The sequence below is a fragment of the Oncorhynchus masou genome, chromosome 24, assembly GCF_036934945.1.
Source record: "Oncorhynchus masou masou isolate Uvic2021 chromosome 24, UVic_Omas_1.1, whole genome shotgun sequence".
In the NCBI taxonomy this organism is placed as follows: Eukaryota; Metazoa; Chordata; class Actinopteri; order Salmoniformes; family Salmonidae; genus Oncorhynchus; species Oncorhynchus masou.
The window spans coordinates 56650992-56674446 of NC_088235.1; the positions used below are offsets into that span (position 1 = coordinate 56650992).

The 23455-nt window shown below is 43.0% G+C and overlaps 1 protein-coding gene across 2 annotated transcripts; it reads right to left on the minus strand.

The window, feature by feature from the left end:
• Positions 1-1221: 1221 nt before the first annotated feature.
• On the minus strand, positions 1222-22848 carry LOC135512357 (tetratricopeptide repeat protein 27-like). 2 transcript variants are annotated; one of them, XM_064934316.1, is made up of 5 exons: positions 22697-22848; positions 20665-20793; positions 19217-19354; positions 1453-1621; positions 1222-1326 (listed from the first exon to the last, which is right to left on the minus strand). In XM_064934316.1, exons 1-4 carry the CDS (start codon positions 22742-22744, stop codon positions 1619-1621), a joined length of 318 nt encoding a protein of 105 aa, XP_064790388.1. In that variant the 5' UTR covers positions 22745-22848; the 3' UTR covers positions 1222-1326; positions 1453-1618. The 2 variants fall into 2 exon arrangements, with proteins under 2 accessions (XP_064790388.1, XP_064790389.1); XM_064934317.1 differs by having other exon boundaries at positions 1222-1329.
• Positions 22849-23455: the final 607 nt, after the last annotated feature.

Consider the following 23455-nt stretch of genomic DNA (forward strand, 5'->3'; position numbering starts at 1 on the left):
GAAAAGAAACAGGGAGAATGTTCATTTTGAATTGGAATATAAAATGACAAATAGAAGTTGATTGATTTCTTAAATGTTGAGAATTTGAAGATAAAGAGTGGAGAGAAACTGGCACGACTGTCAGAATGAGTTGCCATCCTCAAATAGTCGCTAGACCAGAGGTGTCAAACAAATTTGGACCCATGGGCCGCATTCAGTCTTCAACAAGGTCTGGAGAGCCACACTGAAAACGTGTTATATTTCCTCGCCGTCAAAATGAAATAAAAAGTCCTCCATCCATCATTTTTTGAATGTTCTATCCTCTGACTGTCTAGCTTTCATTTTGGTGTTCATTAGAGCTGGACCCAGTCAGGAAACTGCATGAATGAAGGTCCATTATAATTTCTACAGTTTCCATTCGTTTTCTTTGTCATTTTAAAGTACAATGCATTTAGAAATGATTCAGACCCCTTCACTTTTTCAACATTGTTACATCACAGCCTTATTCAAAAAATGGATAAATTATCCCCCCCCCCAAATCTACACAATATACCCCACAACAACCAAGAAAAAACAGGTTGACACACTTCAATTCAATTTTCAAAATAAGGGTGGATCCAAAGATGAAGCCTAGGCTGTATAGCAATAGAAATGCCTACTTGGATCACATATGTGTAACTAGACGATGAAGCTACACATTTCATCTAATTTAGAACCGAGAACTTGCGAGGAAATCTGTGGTGAGAGGAGTCTCTGCAGATCATGCAGGCCAGGGATGAGGTGCCTTGCAGTGGCAAGCGGAGTGGATATGGAGGAGCACGAAGGGGTGCATGTGTGTGTGTAGTGTCAGGGTTTCCGTTAGGAAAATGTGGCGCCAGACACTGAACGGGAAGATTTTTAATTTACCGGCCATTTGAGAAATTTACCGGACCCATATGCATTCGGTCCGTAAACCCATTAGGGTGTCCACCGACAGGGCTCAGAATGACAAGAATCACATTTAGATAATGGTAATTAATCTTAACAGAACATACAAGTCCTGTAATGAAGCAGCGAGCGAGTGAAACATCTCCCTGGAGTCAATTTTCATCCTGATCTTCCAAGGCTATTTCAGCGCCACAACATGATATCAGTTATGGTCGAGGGGGTAGAGATCCCCCTCTGCTGGAGACACTTAGTATCACACTGGATTTGCCCCCCATGTGAGTGAGGGTGAAAGGGGTAGAGATTGCTTACCTTGGGCAGGCAGGCCAGTGGGGCGGGGGAGAGGGTCAGCTCAACGTCTAGCTCGGGAGCTGGGGTATCCTCCTTACTCTTGACATCCAGGATCAGCTGGGCAAGGAAGTTCTGCTGGAAGCGAGTCCGTTTGCACAGAGCACCCGCATGGAGAAAAGACCACGTTACACTTTCATGACCAAAAGCGTAGGCCTTCTAAAGCCCAGGCTGTTACTGTATGTTGAGACTATTACTTACCTATCATGTTCATCTCTAGGCCAATTAGGAGAGTTCCTTGGCCCGTTGGAAGTGCTCCTTGGCTGGGTTGTTCTCATAGTAGGTCAGAGAGGTGAAGCCACATTCATGGTGGAACTGGATGGACAGTTCTGGAGGGTTCCATCAGAGAACAGCGGCTCACACGTCATTACTGCAGAGAAGATGAGGGGTGTTGAAATTAGAAAATGTTCTTTTTCTATTTCAGTTAAATATATTACTATTTGCATTGATATCATAAATCAATTCAGCGATGAAAAAAATAAAAATAAAAATTATTTTTCACTTCTTCCAAGTTCTCAAAACACCATCCCACTTAGCACTAAAAGATGGCACATCTACTACTAAAACAAAAGTATTCAGCATTACTTTGATCACGGACGTCCCCTGAAGACCATCCAACGGTCAATTAAAGCTCAGTGCACCTACAGACCAATCCCATGAGGCCGTTGGTCAGCAACATCGTGAGCGAGAGATACCTTGAGGCGACACATTAAAGAGAGAGGTGTTTTGGCTTTGTCCTTGGCTCCACCTCTCCCCGTCCGACATGATTACCAGTTTGGTGTCGTTGAAGGCTGTGCGTGGTGTGGAGATTATTCCTTGCTTCTAATGTGTATAATTCATGGTGCAGTGTACTCTCGCATTCCCCCATTCAAAATTTATAGAGGCAGCCCAGGCCAGCGCCAAGGAGATTTACTTTGCGCCTTGTCACCTTCATACAAGGAAATTGGCTTCTTGGGCTGTTGTGAAATGTGCAAGGGGAGGGGACAATTTACTTATTTCTTTTACACAAATGACTTGGAGTCAAATATTGATATAATAATGTCCAAAAACAATATTTTGCGATACGTAACTATATTGCCCACCCCATTACTAATAGCTCACCATTTCACTTAGCTTCAAAAAGTTATCCTATTTCATGCCTACTGATCACAACCCTGGCAGCAAATGAGTACAGCGTGACGTGCAAGCAACCATATTACATTAGCATGGGCCCACACAGAACAAATGAGCATTTATCTTGACGGGTTTCCAGCTAATCCTTTTTATTAAGTCTTATCTGGGCATTGTTACAACGAACACTGACTGATTAATGAATTCTCAGGAAATATTATGGTAGAGTGAAGAAGAGAAAATGAAAACAGGTCACAAAATAACAGTCGATGCTTGAAATACTTTTATCCCATTCTCTCGGTGTCAACTCAAAACCCAACAGCAATGCTAGGGAAAGAGAAAGGGAGAGGGTGAAATTGGATCGTAAAAATCCCCTTTTCCATCTGCATGCCTTTCACAACCCGGAGCTCAGAGTAGTAAAAGGGATTGTGTGGTCTTTTGCTGGCTGCTCCTCTGGAATACGGATTGGCTGTTTCATAGCCTGCAGAATCTGGTCACCCTTCACACACTGTTAAGCACCCTTCACACACACCCCCACAACAAAAATCAGCAAACCAACATCTCAAGCCTAGCAGAAGTCAACTATAATTAAGCAGAACAATCTTAAACTGTGATCTGCTACTAATGACCTGGTGGCAGGACAGTAGGACAAACCAATGCTGGGAAAATAAATGGACTATAATGAGCTCTCAAACCACCCTGAAAGGAAGGGAGGGGGGTTCAAGAGGGATCAGAGTTAAGAAAGTGCCCTTTAGTCTCATTTTCACAATTTCTTCAACTTGGAGGAAAAGGGGAAAACACACGAGCTAAACCAAAATCAAAGACTAAACCTCCATTACGGAAGGGATAAACGTAGACGTTCTCAGAAACAAGGCGGAGCAGAGTCCCTTTACGGAGTTCATTTTTCCAAGGCAATGTACAGAACGGAGGCGTTCATTCAGCTCATACCACAGTTGCCAAAGAAAATAATCCTAAAATAACACTTAACGGTAGAAATACAATTTTGTTCATATACAGTGCATTCGGAAAGTATTAAAAGACCCCTTCGACTTTTTCCACATTGTTACGTTACGGCCTTATTCTAAAATGAATACAATTGTTTCCTAATCAATCTACACACAATATCCCAAAATGACAAAGCAAATAAACTGAAATACCTTACCCATAAGATTTTGGACCCGTTGCAATGAAACTGGAGGCTGAGACCCATCCTGTCTGAGCCTCGAGTATTTATACTGCAATAGTTTGTGTCAGGGGGCTAAAGTATACAGTTGAAGTCAGAAGTTTACATACACTTAGGTTGAAGTCTTTAAAACTTGTTTTTTAACCACTCCACAAATTTCTTGTTAACAAACTATAGTTTTGGCAAGTCGGTTGGGATATCTACTTCGTGCATGACACAAACAATTTTCCCAACAATTGTTCAAAGACAGATTATTTCACTTATAACTCACTGTATCACAATTCCAGTGGGTCAGAAGTTAACATTCACAAAGTTTACTGTGCCTTTAAACAGCTTGGAGAATTCCAGAAATTGATGTAATGGCTTTGTAAGTTCTGATAGACTAATTGACATCATTTGACCGGTAGTGAGTGAATATGTATACAGATTTTATTTTTATCAACAAGATAAAACAATCCAGTTGTTTGTTCTATATGGTCCCTTGCTTGTTAGCCAAATAGCTACAGCTAACAGTCACAACCTCTGCAGCCAGAATAACAGCAAAGGCGCTGCAGTTTTCTGACAATCATTTGGATAAATCCAAAATGAGCGGATACCTGACTCTGCCTGGCATAGCTAGAAAAGTTTACCTTCATCAGGACACGTGACACTGCTCATTACAAGGAGATCGCATTGTATATCAAACGCCAGGCTCGAAGCCAGCTAAACAATTTATTGCTAGCGAGCCTGCAAAAATGACAACCAAATTAAAAAAATATCTGTTGCTAAAAACAAATGGTCAAACTAGAAAACATGTGGGAAGATTTGACAGCATACCGCCACTTGTGTAATGACTGCAACAGTAGGGACAGGAGAAATGCATGTTCATCACTCACCATGTCAGGTTGTCAAATGCTCCCCAAATAATATGTCAGCAAAAACAAATAAATGCAAGCTAGTTTTTCTTCATTGGACCTGCAGTAACAATGTATAACAGTTTGGTTTGTGTGATTGTCATTTTAGCTTTCTGTAACTTTGTAGCAAGTAGTATGGTCTGATGGTGTAGGCGCATATTGCAAGGTGTCACAATCTCTTTCCAACTGTCCTGTAATCTGAATTTAATGCCCATTCTAGAATGCACTTCTAGCCAATCAGAAACAAGAATTCAACAATTCTGTGGTATAAACATAAACAATAGGTACTATGTCATGTCTTCAGTGATGTTGCCCACCACTGCAGTGGGGATGAAAGCAAAGTACAGCGCAGCCAATAGAACCACCACAGAGGCCAACAGAGAACTGCACAACAACCAAGCCATGTCATTTCTTCACAGCACCACCACACTGGGGGCTATTGGCCAACAATCTGTCAACATTGAGAGGTGCAAACCACAGGAGAACAACTGCACATACCTGTGTTTGTGTCACCTGTATTAGGTGTCAGGTTTTTTAGTCATGCTCAATCAACCATCACTTTGGAGAACGCAGAGGGCATGGATTTTTCGAAGATGCAGTATGACTATTAGAGAATATCTCAGCAAACAATCATTTATTTCAATTCACAATATGGCAGTACATAATTCAATTAATTACAAAAATAAATAACACTTAAGAGAGAAGCGAGCAAACATTGAGAGAGATTGTGTTCAGAACCTAACATCCCCTTCTATGTGTGAACCTCAGCAGAGCTGCTCCCGGGATAAATTCCCCAACATTAAAGCAATGTGTTTGGCAGCAGGGCTGGAATCAGCAACTCTCTCCTGGGTGCAGTGGCCAAGCAGCAGTGACAGGTTGGCCATGACGCCTGGCGACCTCTCAAACTGGAGCAGGTTTCTACCCTAGCTGTATAATGCATAGATCTGGCCGGGCACTGGAGGCTTCAGCACGGCTGCTTGGGTTTTTCAAACAACCTGTTTTCCCTCATTGTTTCTGTCGGACCATTGAGCATATATAGACAAAACGCTAGGACGGTGTGGGTGTCTGACATGGAAAACACACTTTATTGACAGCCAAACCGACAGGATTAAACACTGTCTGAGTAGTCCATTGCCCTGCTATTCATTACAGGAGGAACCAAAGCTGTATTCAGTACCAGTGCATCTACTCTTCAACCTACACTAACAGCAACTCTAGCCAGCCCACTAATGATCATCAAATCACATGTTATTAGTCACATGCGCCGAATACAACAGGTGTAGAACTTACAGTGAAATGTTGACTTACAAGCCCCAAACCAACAATGCAGTTAATAAGAAATAGCACCAGTAGGCCGAGGCAATATGTACATGTAGCTAGAGTTATTAAAGTGACTATGCATAGATGATAACAGAGTAGCAGCGGTGTAAAAGAGGGGCACAATGCAAATAGTCTGTGTAGCTATTTGATTAGATGTTCAAGAGTCTTATGTCTTGGGGGGGTAGAAGATGTTTAGAAGCCTCTTGGACCTAGACTTTGCGCTCTGGTACTGCTTGCCATGCGGTAGCAGAGAAAACAGTTTATGACTAGGGTAGCTGGAGTCCGACAATTTGTAGGGCCTTCCTCTGACACCGCCTGGTATAGAAGTCCTGGATAGCAGGAAGCCTGGCCCCAGTGATGTACTAGGCCATACGCACTACCCTCTGTAGTGCCTTGCGGTCGGAGGCCGAGCAGTTGCCATACCAGGCAGTGATGCAACCAGGCAGGATGCTGTCGATGGTGCAGCTGTATACATTTGAGGATCTGGGGACCTATGCCAAATCTTTTCAGTCTCCTGAAGGGGAATATGTTTTGTTGTGCCCTCTTCACGACTATCTTGGTGTGTTTGGACCATGTTAGTTTGTTGGTGATGTGGACAAGCTCTCAACAAGCTACACTACAGCTCCGTCGATGAGAACGGTGGTCTGCTGACTATGGTGGTCTGCTGAAAACATGGTGGTATTACAAACTCGAAAATAAAAAGAGCCGCATACTCTTAGGAGCTCAGATGCAAAAATGTTATTACCAACGTTTCGACAGCCAAGCTGTCTTCATCGGGGTATAATCACAAACACTGCGGGATGACTTGTTTATATAGTGTCAAAAGACACAGGTGTCTGTATTTTCCATCCTGTAGGGGCGCAAATAGACGTTGTTCAGGAATATCTTGGGGTGGTAAATCAGAGTGTACCAATTGGTCTCTGAGATTTCTGCCCCGCGAGAATACGACCAAGGGAAGGTCCAAAAACACATTACCGAGACTATCATCGGATTTTAGAACGTGACAATGTTTGTGAACGATTCCCTTAATTTGTTCAGAACGCTTTGAAAAGCGGGTAGTTAGAACACAAGAATGCATCTTTTTGCGAGACTGACCTTGAAAAAGGTCAAGTCTCATTTTGTTTTGAATGTTCTCAATGGCAATATTAATCTGATCAAACTCAGACAGGGATAGGTTGAAAATGTCAGTGAAGACACTTGCCAGTTGGTCAGCACATGCTCGCAGTACACGTCCTGGTAATCCATCTGGCCCTACGGCCTTGTGAATGCTGACCTGTTTAAAAGGTCTTACTCACATCGGCTGTGGAGAGTGTGATCACAGTCATCAAGAACAGCTGGTGCTCTCATGCATGTTTCAGTGTTACTTGCCTCGAAGCGAGCATAGAAGTAGTTCAGCTCGTCTGGTAGACTCGTGTCAGTGGGCAGCTCTTGGCTGTGCTTCCTTTTGTAGTTTAATGGTTTGCAAGGCCTTTCACAACCGACGAGCACTTATTGATGAAGCCAATGACTGATGTGTTGTACTCCTCAATGCCATCAGAAGAATCCCAGAACATATTCCAGTCTGTGCTAGCAAAACAGTCCTGAAGCTTAGTATCTGATTTATCTGACCACTTTTTTATTGACCGAATCACTGGTGCTTCCTGCTTTAATTTTAGCTTGTAAGCAGGAGTCAGGAGGATAGAATTATGGTCAGATTTGCCAAATGGGAGAGCTTAGTCCACATCTCTGTGTGTGAAGTAAACGTGGACTAGAGTTGTATTTCACTCTGGTTGCACATTTAACATTCTGATATAAATTTGGTAAAACCGATGTAAGTTTCCCTGCATTAATGTCCCGCCTCGGGATGAGCGTTTTCCTGTTTGCATATGGCGGAATACAGCTCATTGAGTGTGGTCTTAATGCCAGCATCAGTCTGTGGTGGCATGTAGACAGCTATGTAAAATACAGATGGAAACCTCTAGGTAGATAGTGTGGTCTACAGCTTATCATGAGATATTCTACCTCAGGCAAGTAAAATCGAGACTTCCTTAGATATTGTGCACCAGTTGTGGTTTACAAATATGTATAGTCCCCCCCTCCCCGTCTGGTCTTATCAGACACCGCTGTTCTATCCTGCCGATACAGCTTGCTGGTTATACGCTGTTGATAATGTTGTTGTTCAGCCACTACTCCGAAGTATAAGATGACAGTTTTTAATGTCCCGTTGGTAGATTCATCTTCCTCGTAGGTCGTTAATTTTATTTTCCAACAATTGCACATTAGCTAGTAGATTGGAAGGCAGGGGAGATTTATTAGATCGCCTACGAATTGAGAGGGCAGCCAGACCTCCGTCCTCTTTCTCTCCTTCGTCTCTACACGCAAATTTGGGCCTGTTCCCTGGAAAGCAGTATGTCCTTCACGTCTGGCTCATAGGAACTCGTAAAAAAAAAAAAAACTTCTGCCAGTTCGTGGTGAGAAAATCGCTGTTCGGATGTCCAGAAGTTATTTTCGGTCATAAGAGACGGTAGCAGCAACATTATGTACAAAATAAGTTACAAAAATAAGCTAAACCACCAAAAAAATACAAACAAAAAACTGAATTGTTAGGAACATGTAAAATATCAGCCATCTTCTTCAGTGTGAATCAGGGTATTAGCTCCATGCAGGAGAGGTGGGGCGTTGCTGCAGTATGCCAACTAACACTGTGGTACCATTCTACCTCTATTAAATCTCTCATTCATCCCCCTACCATGGACTCTCAAGGGATGTTCGCCCATTGTTGAGGAAATTAGGTATTTCACTGTCGTGCTCACTATAGCCATTGAGATGACAGGCTGCCTAGCACCAGTACCAATATTTAGATCCCCCACTCCCACCACCACATGCCCAGGTGCCTCAACCCACACAGAGCCCCTGTAGCAGGCCAAGGTAGGGCATGGCTGATCCATCCTTCTTACATCCCTCCTAGGGTCTGAGGCAGACTGGAGTTCTACTGGCAGGCTGACTGACTTCATCCTCCAGGTGGGGGAGAGACTCCAACGCTGCTAACGTTTCCCTCCTCCACTTTCCCAATTACCTCACTCCCTCCCTCCCATGCCCCCTCGGTATTAGTCATACAGTGTGGGGGTCAGGCTCCTCAGTAGTCAGACACGAGTGGTGAGAAATGCCAAGGTGCCAGCGTCAGATACATGTTGTCATGCTAGTACAGGTTGTTATGCAAAGAAATACAGACAGGGCTCCAGAGTCTGACAATTTGAGTTGGTTGTGCAAGTTTACTTTTTAATTGGTCGCACTGGTGCAAATTCTAGTCACTTCACTCAAAAAGTTATATTTTGATTCAGTCAAACAATAGCCCAAAGTGCATTAATACCCTGAAGTGTCTGCCCTGCCCCTATGCCCGTTTATTCATGTGCTCCGACTCAAGTATAGGAGAGGGAGAGAAAAATGCTTTCTGATTATACAACATTTCTAAATGCAATAGCATTGTTTTGAAAACTACTGTTGTGACTGTTGAGAGGGTCTCAGCTTTATGTAGGTATTACAATTATTTTCTCTCAATATTGACAGTTTTAGCACCATTTTAAGTATCTGGTATGGCATTGAGATGTATGGAGCGCGGGAAGCGCGTGCATCTGCCATTTGAGGTGATTACATGTACTGTTAGGTTAATCAATTACACAGCTAACGAGCAGTGTATTTTATCCTCCTGAGACCCCCCAAAACATTGTGGGTATTTGTGTTTGCTAAACTTTATTTTTAAATAAATACGTATTTTAATATAAGTGCAAAATTGTCCTCTGTAGTGATCATTAATAAATTAATTACACAGTCCTTAACTATTCCTGAGATATTCACATACAAGAACATTTGAATATCAAACTCCCAAAAAGTATGATTACACACTTATTTTAAAATATCCATAAAAATCGGCTAATTTTGATGGCAGACGGGGTTGAAGGTCACACCCCTACACATGTTATATGATTGAAATGGATATCTCAAATGGACAACAGCACTTCGTGCCTTGTACGACCTCAGATGCAGAACAAAAACTGATGTCCACTAGAAATATGATGTCCGCTAAAATATCTCAGGAAGATATTTTAGCGAAATAACAAATGCATTTTGAGTCCACATCTTTAGATAAATTGTTCCCTAATTAATTAGCCGATGGGAAATTCAATTAAAATACATTATCCCCGGGCAACATTTCAACACAAAAATATTACATTTATATTTCAATAGAGAACAAAGAGGACGGTGTTGGTTCCCCCTTTGCTGATATACAGTGCCTTGCGAAAGTATTCGGCCCCCTTGAACTTTGCGACCTTTTGCCACATTTCAAGCTTCAAACATAAAGATTTAAAACTGTATTTTTTTGTGGAGAATCAACAACAAGTGGGACACAATCATGAAGTGGAACGACATTTATTGGATATTTCAAACTTTTTTAACAAATCAAAAACGGAAAAATTGGGAGTGCAAAATTATTCAGCCCCCTTAAGTTAATACTTTGTAGCGCCACCTTTTGCTGTGATTACAGCTGTAAGTCGCTTGGGGTATGTCTCTATCAGTTTTGCACATCGAGAGACTGAATTTTTTCCCATTCCTCCTTGCAAAACAGCTCGAGCTCAGTGAGGTTGGATGGAGAGCATTTGTGAACAGCAGTTTTCAGTTCTTTCCACAGATTCTCAATTGGATTCAGGTCTGGACTTTGACTTGGCCATTCTAACACCTGGATATGTTTATTTTTGAACCATTCCATTGTAGATTTTGCTTCATGTTTTGGATCATTGTCTTGTTGGAAGACAAATCTCCATCACAGTCTCAGGTCTTTTGCAGACTCCATCAGGTTTTCTTCCAGAATGGTCCTGTATTTGGCTCCATCCATCTTCCCATCAATTTTAACCATCTTCCCTGTCCCTGCTGAAGAAAAGCAGGCCCAAACCATGATGCTGCCACCACCATATTTGACAGTGGGGATGGGGTGTTCAGGGTGATGAGCTGCGTTGCTTTTACGCCAAACATAACGTTTTGCATTGTTGCCAAAAAGTTCAATTTTGGTTTCATCTGACCAGAGTACCTTCTTCCACATGTTTGGTGTGTCTCCCAGGTGGCTTGTGGCAAACTTTAAACGACACTTTTTATGGATATCTTTAAGAAATGGCTTTCTTCTTGCCACTCTTCCATAAAGGCCAGATTTGTGCAATATACGACTGATTGTTGTCCTATGGACAGAGTCTCCCACCTCAGCTGTAGATCTCTGCAGTTCATCCAGAGTGATCATGGGCCTCTTGGCTTCATCTCTGATCAGTCTTCTCCTTGTATGAGCTGAAAGTTTAGAGGGACGGCCAGGTCTTGGTAGATTTGCAGTGGTCTGATACTCCTTCCATTTCAATATTATCGCTTGCACAGTGCTACTTGGGATGTTTAAAGCTTGGGAAATCTTTTTGTATCCAAATCCGGCTTTAAACTTCTTCACAACAGTATCTCGGACCTGCCTGGTGTGTTCCTTGTTCTTCATGATGCTCTCTGCGCTTTTAACGGACCTCTGAGACTATCACAGTGCAGGTGCATTTATACGGAGACTTGATTACACACAGGTGGATTGTATTTATCATCATTAGTCATTTAGGTCAACATTGGATCATTCAGAGATCCTCATTGAACTTCTGGAGAGAGTTTGCTGCACTGAAAGTAAGTTGTGTCTGACATCATTACATTTTATACTTATTTTATCAAATGAATTCTCTAATTATTATTACGTGATTAAACTAATCATGTAAATGTAATTAATTAGGAAGTCGAGGCACCAAGGAAAATATTTAATATCTGATCAATTAGTCTTCTAATTAAATAATTATTCTTTACCTCACATTAGTCTCATTCCAAACGTCGTAAAACGTTGGTTATCTGCACGAACCCAACCTTTACTATGAGTCATCCATACACCAATTTTCTTAATAATTTATTTACTAACTAACTACAGAAATGCATAAACAAACAATAGATATAGTTACAAGGAAATGATAGGGGAGGTTCCCTAGTGGGCGAAGCCGATATGACGGCTTGGCGGACAAAGGGAAGTGGGTGTGGACTGAGAAGGGCGGGAAAGACATTTTTTAACCATCACACATTATCAAGTTCTTTACGTACTTTTCTGCTGTCCTGCACAACCTGTTGGTTATCTTTTCTAGTAAGTCTTCATTGGGAGTCCTGTGTAGTGGTGGTCCAGAGATAAAAAAAGAGAATAGAATGTGCTTACTGCAGAGTTTTCCTTAAGTGGACTCCTTTTAGTTTTAAGACCATCAGGAAAATGTACCTGTCTGTCCTCACCCACCCAGCACTACTGGACCGCTGCAAATGAAATAGTCTCATTTAGAGGAGCAATCTCCACTTTAGCCTGAGCCTGCCGACACAGCAACACAGACGTTATGATCCCATCCATCCCCTGCCACGATTTGCCTACACACACACACAAAGACAAGTGCTCACACAAACAGTGAGGCAGAGACAAACATTTTGTAGATTATGTGCTGACATCAAAGCTCCACATCAACCTGCGAAGAACACTGGGGCTCCTCCGCCTCAAAACCACCGCTGACATCAGCCCTCTTCAAAGATAAGGACTTAATTGGAAACGGCAGCTGCATTATTTCTTCTCAACTCTTCAGCGTGTTTATACTGACGCTCAAGTACCTCGCGGACGTCCCACTCAAGGCCACCATGACGTAGATGACCAAAGTGAGAAATTATATTTTCACCTAGCAGTTTAAATTAGCCTCGTTAGAAGAGGTTAATGCTATATGACACTGGATTGCAAACATGCATGAGTAGAAGCAACTTAGTCATACATGCATACCTTTTTTTGTATGGTTGGTCCCGGGAATCAAACCTACTATCATGGTGTTGAAAGTGCCATGCTCTACCACACTGTGCAACAGAGGACCACCATATAGGAGTTAGTGAGTGTGTGGGGGAGTATTTAAGTGGAACAACAAACAGGCAAGTGAATATGAGAGAGTGCACTTTTGTACAAACAGCACAATACATAGATAGGGTCACTAAGTACAACTAAATAAATAAAACTACTGTACTAGTGCCTGAACCACCTGCACACACATGACAACCCATTAAGAACCAGCATACAATGGTAGAGTTAAGTGCTGATCCAGCGATGAAAATGTCCAACTCTCTCTTTTTCAGCTCTCTGACCAAAACAAAGTGGCAGGGAAAATAACAGCTCAAAGCTTGGTAAGGGTTTCTCTCCTCTCTCTTACCACCCCCCCCCCTCTCTTGCATGGCCAAAGGTAGTGAACCATGTAAAAAAAAACACAAAAAAAACATTTGCATGTCAGGGAGGATATCTGCATTCTCATTTGCGATGCACGAGGCCAGCGAACCGCCTCAGAGCACCATATGGTGACAGTCTGCTTCCCTGAATCAATATTCATAGTAATAGACCTCTGCGCCTAGGTGGCGCAGGAGTCTAAGGCGCTGCATCGCAGTGCTAGCTGTGCCACCAGAGATTCTGGGTTAGAGTCTAGGCTCTGTCGCAGCCGGCCGCGACCGGGAGGCCCATGGGGCGGTGCACAATTGGCCCAGCGTCATACGGGTTATGGAGGGTTTGGCCGGCAGGGCTTTCCTTGTCTCATCGCGCACTAGCAACTCCTGTAGCGGGCCGGGCGCAGCGCACGCTGACCAGGTCACCAGGTGCACTGTGTTTCCTCTGACACATTGGTGCAGCTGGCTTCCGGGTTGGATGGGCATTGGGTCAAGAAGCAGTGCGGCTTGGTTGGGTTGTGTTTTGAAAAAAGGGCTAAAAAAAATAAAAGAAATATTCCTAGTAAATACATACAGGCAAACACAAAACTCGAACTGGACAAAGATTTTTTTCTTTAATGAGTGACGCCAAGGATATAATGTTGCTCCCGGACCAGGCCCACACCCCCGTCATTCGCATTTGGAAAAGACGGTGGCGCAAATCTGGGTGACCTGTGAGAGTTCGTCGGCGAGTGTGTAACCCACCTCCACCATTCACTCTATTGGCCAACGTGCAATCACTGGAAAATAAACTGGATGAGCTCTGTTCGAGACTATCCTACCAGGGGACATTATAAACAGCAATATCTTATGTTTCACCGAGTCGTGGCTGAACGACGACACTGAATATACAGTTGGCTGGGTTTTCCGTGCATATGAAGAGAACAGCTATGTCCGCTAAGACAAAGGGTGGTGGAGTGTGTATTTGTCAACAGCTGGTGCGCAATGTCTAATATTAAGGAAGATTCGAGGTATTGCTCGACTGAGTTAGAGTACCTCAATAAGCTGTAGACCACACTATCTATATTTTTCATAGCCGTCTATTTACCCACACCACAAACCGATGCTGGCACTAAGACCGCACTCAACAAGCTGTTTAAGGCAATAAGCAAACAAGAAAATGCTCATCCAGAAGCGGTGCTCATAGTGGCCGGAGACTTTAATGCAGGCAAACTTAAATCCGTTTTACCTCATTTCTACCAGAATGTCACATGTGCAACCACAGGGAGGGGGAAATAAAACAACTCTAGACCACCACAGTGACCGTACATACAGTGCCTTGCGAAAGTATTCGGCCCCCTTGAACTTTGCGACCTTTTGCCACATTTCAGGCTTCAAACAAAGATATACAACTGTATTTTTTGTGAAGAATCAACAACAAGTGGGACACAATCATGAAGAGGAACGACATTTATTGGATATTTCAAACTTTAACAAATCAAAAACTGAAAAATTGGGCGTGCAAAATTATTCAGCCCCCTTAAGTTAATACTTTGTAGCGCCACCTTTTGCTGTGATTACAGCTGTAAGTCGCTTGGGGTATGTCTCTATCAGTTTTGCACATCGAGAGACTGAAATTTTTTCCTATTCCTCCTTGCAAAACAGCTCCAGCTCAGTGAGGTTGGATGGAGAGCATTTGTGAACAGCAGTTTTCAGTTCTTTCCACAGATTCTTGATTGGATTCAGGTCTGGACTTTGACTTGGCCATTCTAACACCTGGATATGTTTATTTTTGAACCATTTCATTGTAGATTTTGCTTTATGTTTTGGATCATTGTCTTGTTGGAAGACAAATCTCCGTCCCAGTCTCAGGACTTTTGCAGACTCCATCAGGTTTTCTTCCAGAATGGTCCTGTATTTGGCTCCATCCATCTTCCCATCAATTTTAACCATCTTACCTGTCCCTGCAGAAGAAAAGCAGGCCCAAACCATGATGCTGCCCCCACCATGTTTGACAGTGGGGAAGGTGTGTTCAGGGTGATGGGCTGTGTTGCTTTTACGCCAAACATAACGTTTTGCATTGTTGCCAAAAAGTTCAATTTTGGTTTAATCTGACCAGAGCACCTTCTTCCACATGTTTGGTGCGTCTTCCAGGTGGCTTGTGGCAAACTTTAAATGACACTTTTTATGGATATCTTTAAGAAATGGCTTTCTTCTTGCCACTCTTCCATAAAGGCCAGATTTGTGCAATATACGACTGATTGTTGTCCTATGGACAGAGTCTCCCACCTCAGCTGTAGATCTCTGCAGTTCATCCAGTGTGATCATGGGCCTCTTGGCTGCATCTCTGATCAGTCTTCTCCTTGTATGAGCTGAAAGTTTAGAGGGACGGCCAGGTCTTGGTAGATTTGCAGTGGTCTGATACTCCTTCCATTTCAATATTATCGCTTGCACAGTGCTCCTTGGGATGTTTAAAGCTTGGGAAATCTTTTTGTATCCAAATCCGGCTTTAAACTTCTTCACAACAGTATCTCGGACCTGCCTGGTGTGTTCCTTGTTCTTCATGATGCTCTCTGCGCTTTTAACGGACCTCTGAGACTATCACAGTGCAGGTGCATTTATACGGAGACTTGATTACACACAGGTGGATTGTATTTATCATCATTAGTCATTTAGATCAACATTGGATCATTCAGAGATTCTCACTGAACTTCTCGAGAGAGTTTGCTGCACTGAAAGTAAAGGGGCTGAATAATTTTTGCATTCCCAATTTTTCAGTTTTTGATTTGTCAAAAAAGTTTGAAATATCCAATAAATGTCGTTCCACTTCATGATTGTGTCCCACTTGTTGTTGATTCTTCACAAAAAAATACAGTTTTATATCTTTATGTTTGAAGCCTGAAATGTGGCAAAAGGTCGCAAAGTTCAAGGGGGCCGAATACTTTCACAAGGCACTGTACATATCCCAAACAGAAGCCATGGATTTCAGAGAGCTGCCACTTTCAAGGAGCAGGACACTAATGCGGACGCTTATAAGAAATCCCACTATGCCCTCCGACGAACCATCGAACTTGCAAAGCGTCAATACAGGACTAAGATTGAATCCTTCTACACCGGCTCTGACGATCGTCGGATGTGGCAGGGCTTGCAAACTATAACAGACTACAAAGAGAAATGCAGCCGCGAGCTGCCCAGTGACACGAGCCTACCAGACGGGCGAAATGCATTTATGCTCACTTCGAGGCAAGCAACACTGAAGCCTGCATGACAGCACAAGCTGTTCCAGGCGACTGTGTGATCACGCTCTCAGTAGCTGATGTGAGCAAGACCTTTAAACAGGTCAACATTCACAAAGCCGCAGGGCCAGACGGATTACCAGGACGTGCACTCCGAGCATGTGAGGACCAACTGACATTTTCAATCTCTCCCTGACCGAGTCTGTAATAGATACATATTTCAAGTGGAGCACCATAGTCACTGTGCCGAGGAAAGCAAATGTAACCTGCCTAAATGACTACCGCCTTGTAGCGCTCACATTGGTAGCAATGAAGTGCTTTGAAAGGATGGTCGTGGCTCATATAAACAGCATCATCCTCCAAACCGCAATCACACAGCTCTTTCCCATCTGGACAAAAGGAACACCTTTCTGAGAATGTTGTTCATTGACGACGGCTCAGCATTCAACGCCATAGTACATAGCGCATCACTAAGCTAAGGACCCTGGGACGAAACACCTCCCTCTGCAACCGGATCCTGGACTTCCTGATGGGCCGCTCCCAGGTGGTAACGGTAGACAACACATCAGCTACGCTGATCCTCAACACGGGGGCACCTCAGGAGTGTGTGCTTAGTCCCCTCCTGTGCTCACTGTTCATCCACGACTGCATGACAAAACACGACTCCAACACCATCATTGAGTTTGCTGACGACAACAATGGTCGGCCTGATCACCGACAACGATGAGACAGCCTATAGGGAGGTGGTCAGAGACCTGGCAGTGTGGTGCCGGGACAACAACCTCTCCCTCAATGTGAGCAAGACAAAAGGAGCTGATTGTGGACTACAGAAAAAGGAGGGCCAAGCACGCCCCCTTTCTCATCGACGGTTCTGTAGTGGAGCAGTTTGAGAGCTTCAAGTTCCTTGGTGACCAAATCGCCAACAAACTACCATGGTCCAAACACACCAGGACAGTCGTAAAGAGGGCACGACAATGGCTTTCCCCCTCAGGAAACTGAAAAGATTTGGCATGGGTCCCCAGATCCTCAAAAAGTAATACAGCTGCACTATTGAGAGCATCGTGACCTGTTGCATCAGCACACTGGGATGGCAACTGCGCTGCATCTGACCGTCAGGCGCTACGGAGGGTAGTGCGTACGGTCCAGTACATCAATGGGGGCACGCTTCGTGCTATCTAGGACCTACGTACTACACAGTGTCAGAGGAAAGCCCAAAAAATTGTCAAAGACTCCAGCCACCCAAGTCATACTGTTCTCTCTGCTATCACACAGCAAGCAGTACCGGTGCACCAAGTCTCCTTAACAGCTTCTACCCCCAATCCATAAGACTGCTGAATAATTAGTCAAATGGCCAACCTAACTATTTGCATTGACCCCCCCCCCCTTTGTTTTTACACTGCTGCTACTTGCTGTTTATTAACCATGCATTGTCACTTTACCCCTACCTACATGTACAAATAATCTCAATCACCCTGTACCCCCACGACTCGGTACCAGTACCCCTATATATAGTCTAGTTATTGCCATTTTATTGTGTTACTAAATAAACTAAAGCAAAACAAGTCAATACTTTCTTAACTCCATTTTTATTTTTAAACTGCATTGTTGGTTAAGGTCTTGTGGAAGTAAGCATTTCACGTTAAGGTCTACATCGGTGGTATTCGGCGCATGTGACAAATAGCATTTGATTTGATGACATGCAGATCAGCAGTGCAGCCCAATCTCTCATCCTCTCTTTATGACTGGGATGGGAGAGGTGGAGAAGCTGGGTGACAATAAGACTTTACAAAGGGATAGAGGTGGCAGCGGACAGTGTGCCCTTGAGTTAAAAACAGTTAGCTGTTGAACTCCCAGATGTTCGCAGAAGGTGGTTGTTTGTACTTAATTAATTTCTCTCATTAGCATTTTAAAGGCTGAATGGTAGGGGGATGAGGTCCCAAGCAGAGTACGGCGGTATGCGCGCGTGTCTCAACTGTAATAGTAGGATCACTAGAATGGAGCTTATCAGCAAACTACACATTGCAGCATGTAGTAATTTGTAGGTATCAGTAATACTAAAATAGCCTCCGTTATAGCATGATCTTAGGATGTTGTGGTGAACTTCTGAAACTCAAAAGGCAGCCAATACGCAGTTACATAAATAATATTTAGCCATTACTGCTCTAAAATATACATATATACACAGTACCAGTCAAAAGTTAGTACACACGTACTTATTCAAGGGTTTTACTTTATTTTGTACATCGTACAGTAATAGTGAAAACATCAAAACTATGAAATAACACATATGGAATCACCAGCAAAGCACCCCCACACCATCACACCACATCCTCTAATGCTTCACGGTGTGAAATACACATGCAGAGATTCGTTCACCTACTCTGCAGGTCTCTACTTGGTGTCCTTTAGTAGTGGTTTCTTTGCAGCAATTCAACTATGAAGGCCTGATTCACAGTCTCCTCTGAACAGTTGCTGAGATGCGTCTGTTACTTGAACTCTGTGAAGCATTTATTTGGGCTGCAATTTCTGAGGCAGGTAACTCTAATGAACTTATCCTCTGCAGCAGAGGTGACTCTGGGTCCTGTGGTGGTTCTCATGAGAGCCAGTTTCATCATAGCGCTTGATGGTTTTTGCGACTGCACGTTGAAAGCTCTTGAAATTTCACCAATTGACAGACCTTCATGTCTTAAAGTAATGATGGACTGTTGTTTCTCTTTGGTTATTTCAGCACTTCTTGACATTATATGGACTTGGTCTTTTACCAATAGGGCCATCTTCTGTATACCACCCCTACCTTATCACAATACAACTGATTGACTCAAACACATTAAGAAGGAAAGAAATTCCCAAAATTAACTAAATTCTACAATGTAGAAAATAGTAGAAATTTAAAATAAAATAACTTGGAATGAGTAAGTGTTTCCAAACTTTTGACTGGTATTGTATATATTTTTGGGGGACGGAGGGTGATTATGTCTTACCTGAAGGCTGTCCAGCTTGATAGCATAGTTGACCAGTTTGATGCTGGCGAGCAGCAGGAAGGGGTTCCACACCAGTCTGTACACAGACTCTCCATCCAGTAGAAGACTGCCGAGCAGGGCTGAGGTCAGGGCCCCAGGCTGGGAAGTAGAGCGATATGACAGAGGGGACCAAGACTGGCATAAGGTTGAGGAAAAGATCAAGGATATGTTGTGGCTCTGCTGCCCTGTCCCCTGAAGTGATGCCTGAAATGGCAGCTCTATGAAGGTATGAAGGGAAAGGAGATATTAATATTTTAATAATCTAGGCTACAAGTGAGGATTTCCTACGCTGAATAACTTTTTGGCGTTTGATAAATCATTAATAATCTGCAGTGTAGTGTAAGTTGTCGTTATACATTATCATACATTAAATCAGTTAAATTAGACATCGAACCATGGATCTAGCTGTTGGATCTACATGGACTTGGATGTTGGATCTACAGCTAGACATAGATCTAGATGTTGGACAATATTTTTGTACAGAGATCTCAGAAATTCAGTTTAACTACTGAACATTTGGTGAGAACCCTGTCCAAAGGATGTATAGTCCTAAGACTGTTGTATTGGTGGAGTTAAAGGCCAATTTGCACATTCACCTTTATTCCTCTAAGTGTAGAACTGCAAAAAAAGTGTATTATTTTTTGTTTCAAACCCTTTAGAAAATGTAGATACCAATGTCACACATTGGCCCCATTATTTATAGATAGACCCACATACCCAGACAAATGTCTTGATTGGTACCTGTGCTTCCAGTCCACTACTTTGAACAAGCAATATTTTTCCTTTATGTGCTCACCAACTGAACTTTTTTTTGACAATGCAGTGGCACATTAGTGAAGGCACGCACTTGAGTTGTTCTCCCTAATCCCCAGGCCATAATGCATAAATGGAAAATATCAACTTATGAGGGTCCTCTACACAACAGGGCAGATAAATCACAGCCAGGAAAATTATTTGACAGTAGAATCACTCTCTCGTCTGTTGTAATATGTGAATAAGTCCACCAATCAGGTGTCTCCACCAGGCGCAGGAGGAAACTTCTCGCCTCACCTAGGGCGGGGCGATATGGCCAAAATATCACATCATGGTATTTTTCAAATTTGACAGTATTTGACGTTATTTTTTGTTTTTGATTAGTAAAAGTTCTAAATTTGCTTCATGAATAGTGTGTGACCCTAGGGTGGCAACACATACAGTGGGGCAAAAAAGTATTTAGTCAGCCACCAATTGTGCAAGTTTTCCCACTTAAAAAGATGAGAGAGGCCTGTAATTTTCATCATAGGGACACTTCAACTATGACAGACAAAATGAGAAAACAAAATCCTGAAAATCACATTGTAGGATTTTTAATGAATTTATTTGCAAATTATGGTGGAACAATTATGGTGAACATAGGGGTATAACTGTACCTCAGTGAATGAGGATAGCAGGGCCTGGGCCAGCAGGTCAGGGACATGGATGGTGACAGGGGGACCTGTCCAGTTACTCTGACAAAGAGGTGAAGGCTGGCAACCGCCTGGGCCAACAGGGAAATCTCCCTGAGAGAGAAGAAAAAGAAAGTCACAATGAGTAGGAATAGGAAAAGATAGGTGCTAAAAGAAAAAATAACAGAGAAAACAGAAAAAAACAATGGAGGGAAAGTACAGGACACAGAACTACTAGACAATAGAGAAACAGAAACAAAACAGAAGAGAGGAGCAATAGAAAAGCGAGGGGACAAAATAAATGGAGAGAATTGTCAAACGAGGCTTCCCAAAAGAGCGAGTACAAGCTCAGTACAGAGATGAAAGACATAATTCATACTGTACAAAAATATAAAAGTGCAACATGTAGAGTGTTGGTCCCATGTTTCATGAGCAGAAATAAAAGATCCCAGAAATGTTCCATATGCACACAAAATGTATTTCTCTAAGAAATAACTTGTTTACATCACTGTTAGTGAGCATTTATCTTTTGCCAAGATAATCCATTAACCTGGCAGGTGTGGCATATTGAGGAGCTGCCACAGATATTTTCAAGTTGAGGGAGCGTGCAATTGTCATGCTGACTGCAGGAATGGCCACCAGAGCTGTTGCTAGTAAATGTAATGTTATTTTCTTTACCATAAACCTCCAACGTTGTTTTAGAGAATTTAGCAGTATGTCCAACCGGCCTCACAACCGCAGACCACGTGTAACCACGCCAGCCCATGACCTCCACATCCGGTATCTTCAACGGTGGGATGCTGAGGAGTATTTCTGTCTGTAATAAATCCCTTTTATGGAAAAAAAATAAGTCAATTCTGATTTGCTGGGCCTGGCCCTCTATGCCCTGCCAGGGGCCTAATTAGCTTTTTTAAATTGACTGATTTCCTTATATGAACTGTAACCCAGTCAAAACTTTTTAAATTGTTGCATTTCTATATTTATTCATTATTTTAGCAGGCGCTCTAATACAGAGTGACTTACAGGAGCAATTAGGTTGTCTTGCTCAAGGGCACATCGGCAGATTATTTTACCTAGTCGTCTCGGAGATTCAAACCAGCGACCTTTCGGTTACTGGCCCAACGCTCTTAACCACTAGGCTACCTGCCGCTTAACGAAACGAGTAAAGATACGCCCATTTGATTTCCACACCGCGAGTCAGGCCGCCAGCCTTCCAAAGTGGATATGGCCGGCTGCTCCAATCCTCACAGCAGGACTCATTCAATAAGATGTCTGGTGTAACCAGGCACAGGTTGGGGGCAAAGAGGAACAAGAACACTGCTTCCCATCTACCTCAGGGCAATTAAAGCCATGCATACATACTGTACACACAGGCTCCTCTGACACATGTAGTTGACTACAATCGCTGTAAGAAAAATGGGAGAGCGATAGAGGATTGAAAGCTTCTGATACGGAGTGTGGCGACGCTTGCTGTAATACCCATTCTTCTACAGGCATCCCCATGCGAGAGAAGGAGATGTGAAGCTGTCCTTATTAAAAATGTATAATTCATGGCAGCAGGAAGCTCCACTCGGCACCATTCAGCGAGAAGCATCAGCCCATGCCTGGTAATTCCCATACCCCTTCACTCAATATATATATTTTTTAAAGTCACTGTACTGGCACAACGTTTCTGCCGTCAAGAACTTAACTGTGGTGGGCATCCATTTTGAGGCGGCACCTGGCAGCACAGCTTGGCCTAAACTCAGGTCTAAATCATGGCATGAGGTATTGTTTCCAAGATGAAGTCACAGATAGTTTTATTCATTCATAGTGATGTACACTTAAAAAATAAATGTGTGGGCTTGCGTTGAAAGGACAGTAAATCTTGTTTAAAATAAACACTAAATGCAGTGGTCACCAACTCTGGTCCTGGGGAGCTACAGGGTGTGCAGGCTTTTACCCCAACACTAAAACACTTGATTCAATTAATTAAGTAACAGTAACATTGAATAAGGCATCAGCATGAAATCCCTACCCAGATATTGTTTCTACCCGTCAGCCTTGTCCTCCTCTGTGCTGTCATCGAGGTAGGCCAGGACCCGTCTCTTCAGGTAGGCATCAATGGCACCTCCATCGCTGCAGTCTCCTCCACCCAGCAGGTCCAGGACCCGAGGAGTCAGCAGCACCGCCTCAAAGTCCCTTTCAAACGGACTGCATCACGGGACCCACCTCTGGAAAAGGAGTAACAGTGAGACACACAAGAAGCTGACAAAGTAACATCTTCAGAGATGTGTTTTCTGTGTGTGCGCGCATCTGTGATAATGGGTGGATCAAATATGACAGACCATGTAAAAAGAAAGTCGTTAGCAAAATTGTGATGTGTCAGAAGAACTATTGTGTGTCCATTGTTTTTACTTTGTCCATTGTTTTTACTTATTTTAATGACTTATACATACACTGCTCAAAAAAAAGGGAACACAAACAACACAATGTAACTCCAAGTCAATCACACTTCTGTGATATCAAACTGTCCACTTAGGAAGCAACACTGATTGACAATAAATTTCACATGCTGTTGTGCAAATGGAATAGACAACAGGTGGAAATTATAGGCAATTTGCAAGACACCCCCAATAAAGAAGTGGTTCTGCAGGTGGGGACCACAGACCACTTCTCAGTTCATATGATTCCTGGCTGATGTTTTGGTCACTTTTGAATGCTGGCGGTGCTTTCACTCTAGTGGTAGCATGAGACGGAGTCTACAACCCACACAAGTGGCTCAGGTAGTGCAGCT

Excerpts from the sequence above, each read along its gene's own strand:
- LOC135512357 (XM_064934316.1), bottom strand. The coding sequence starts at position 22,744 with ATGACAGCACAGAGGAGGACAAGGCTGACGGGTAGAAACAATATCTGG. Across the intron at positions 20,794-22,696 it reads CGGGTAGAAACAATATCTGG|GGAGATTTCCCTGTTGGCCC; the intron begins GTAGGGATTTCA and ends CTTCTCTCTCAG. Across the intron at positions 19,355-20,664 it reads TGCTATCCTCATTCACTGAG|CCTGGGGCCCTGACCTCAGC; the intron begins GTACAGTTATAC and ends TCTACTTCCCAG.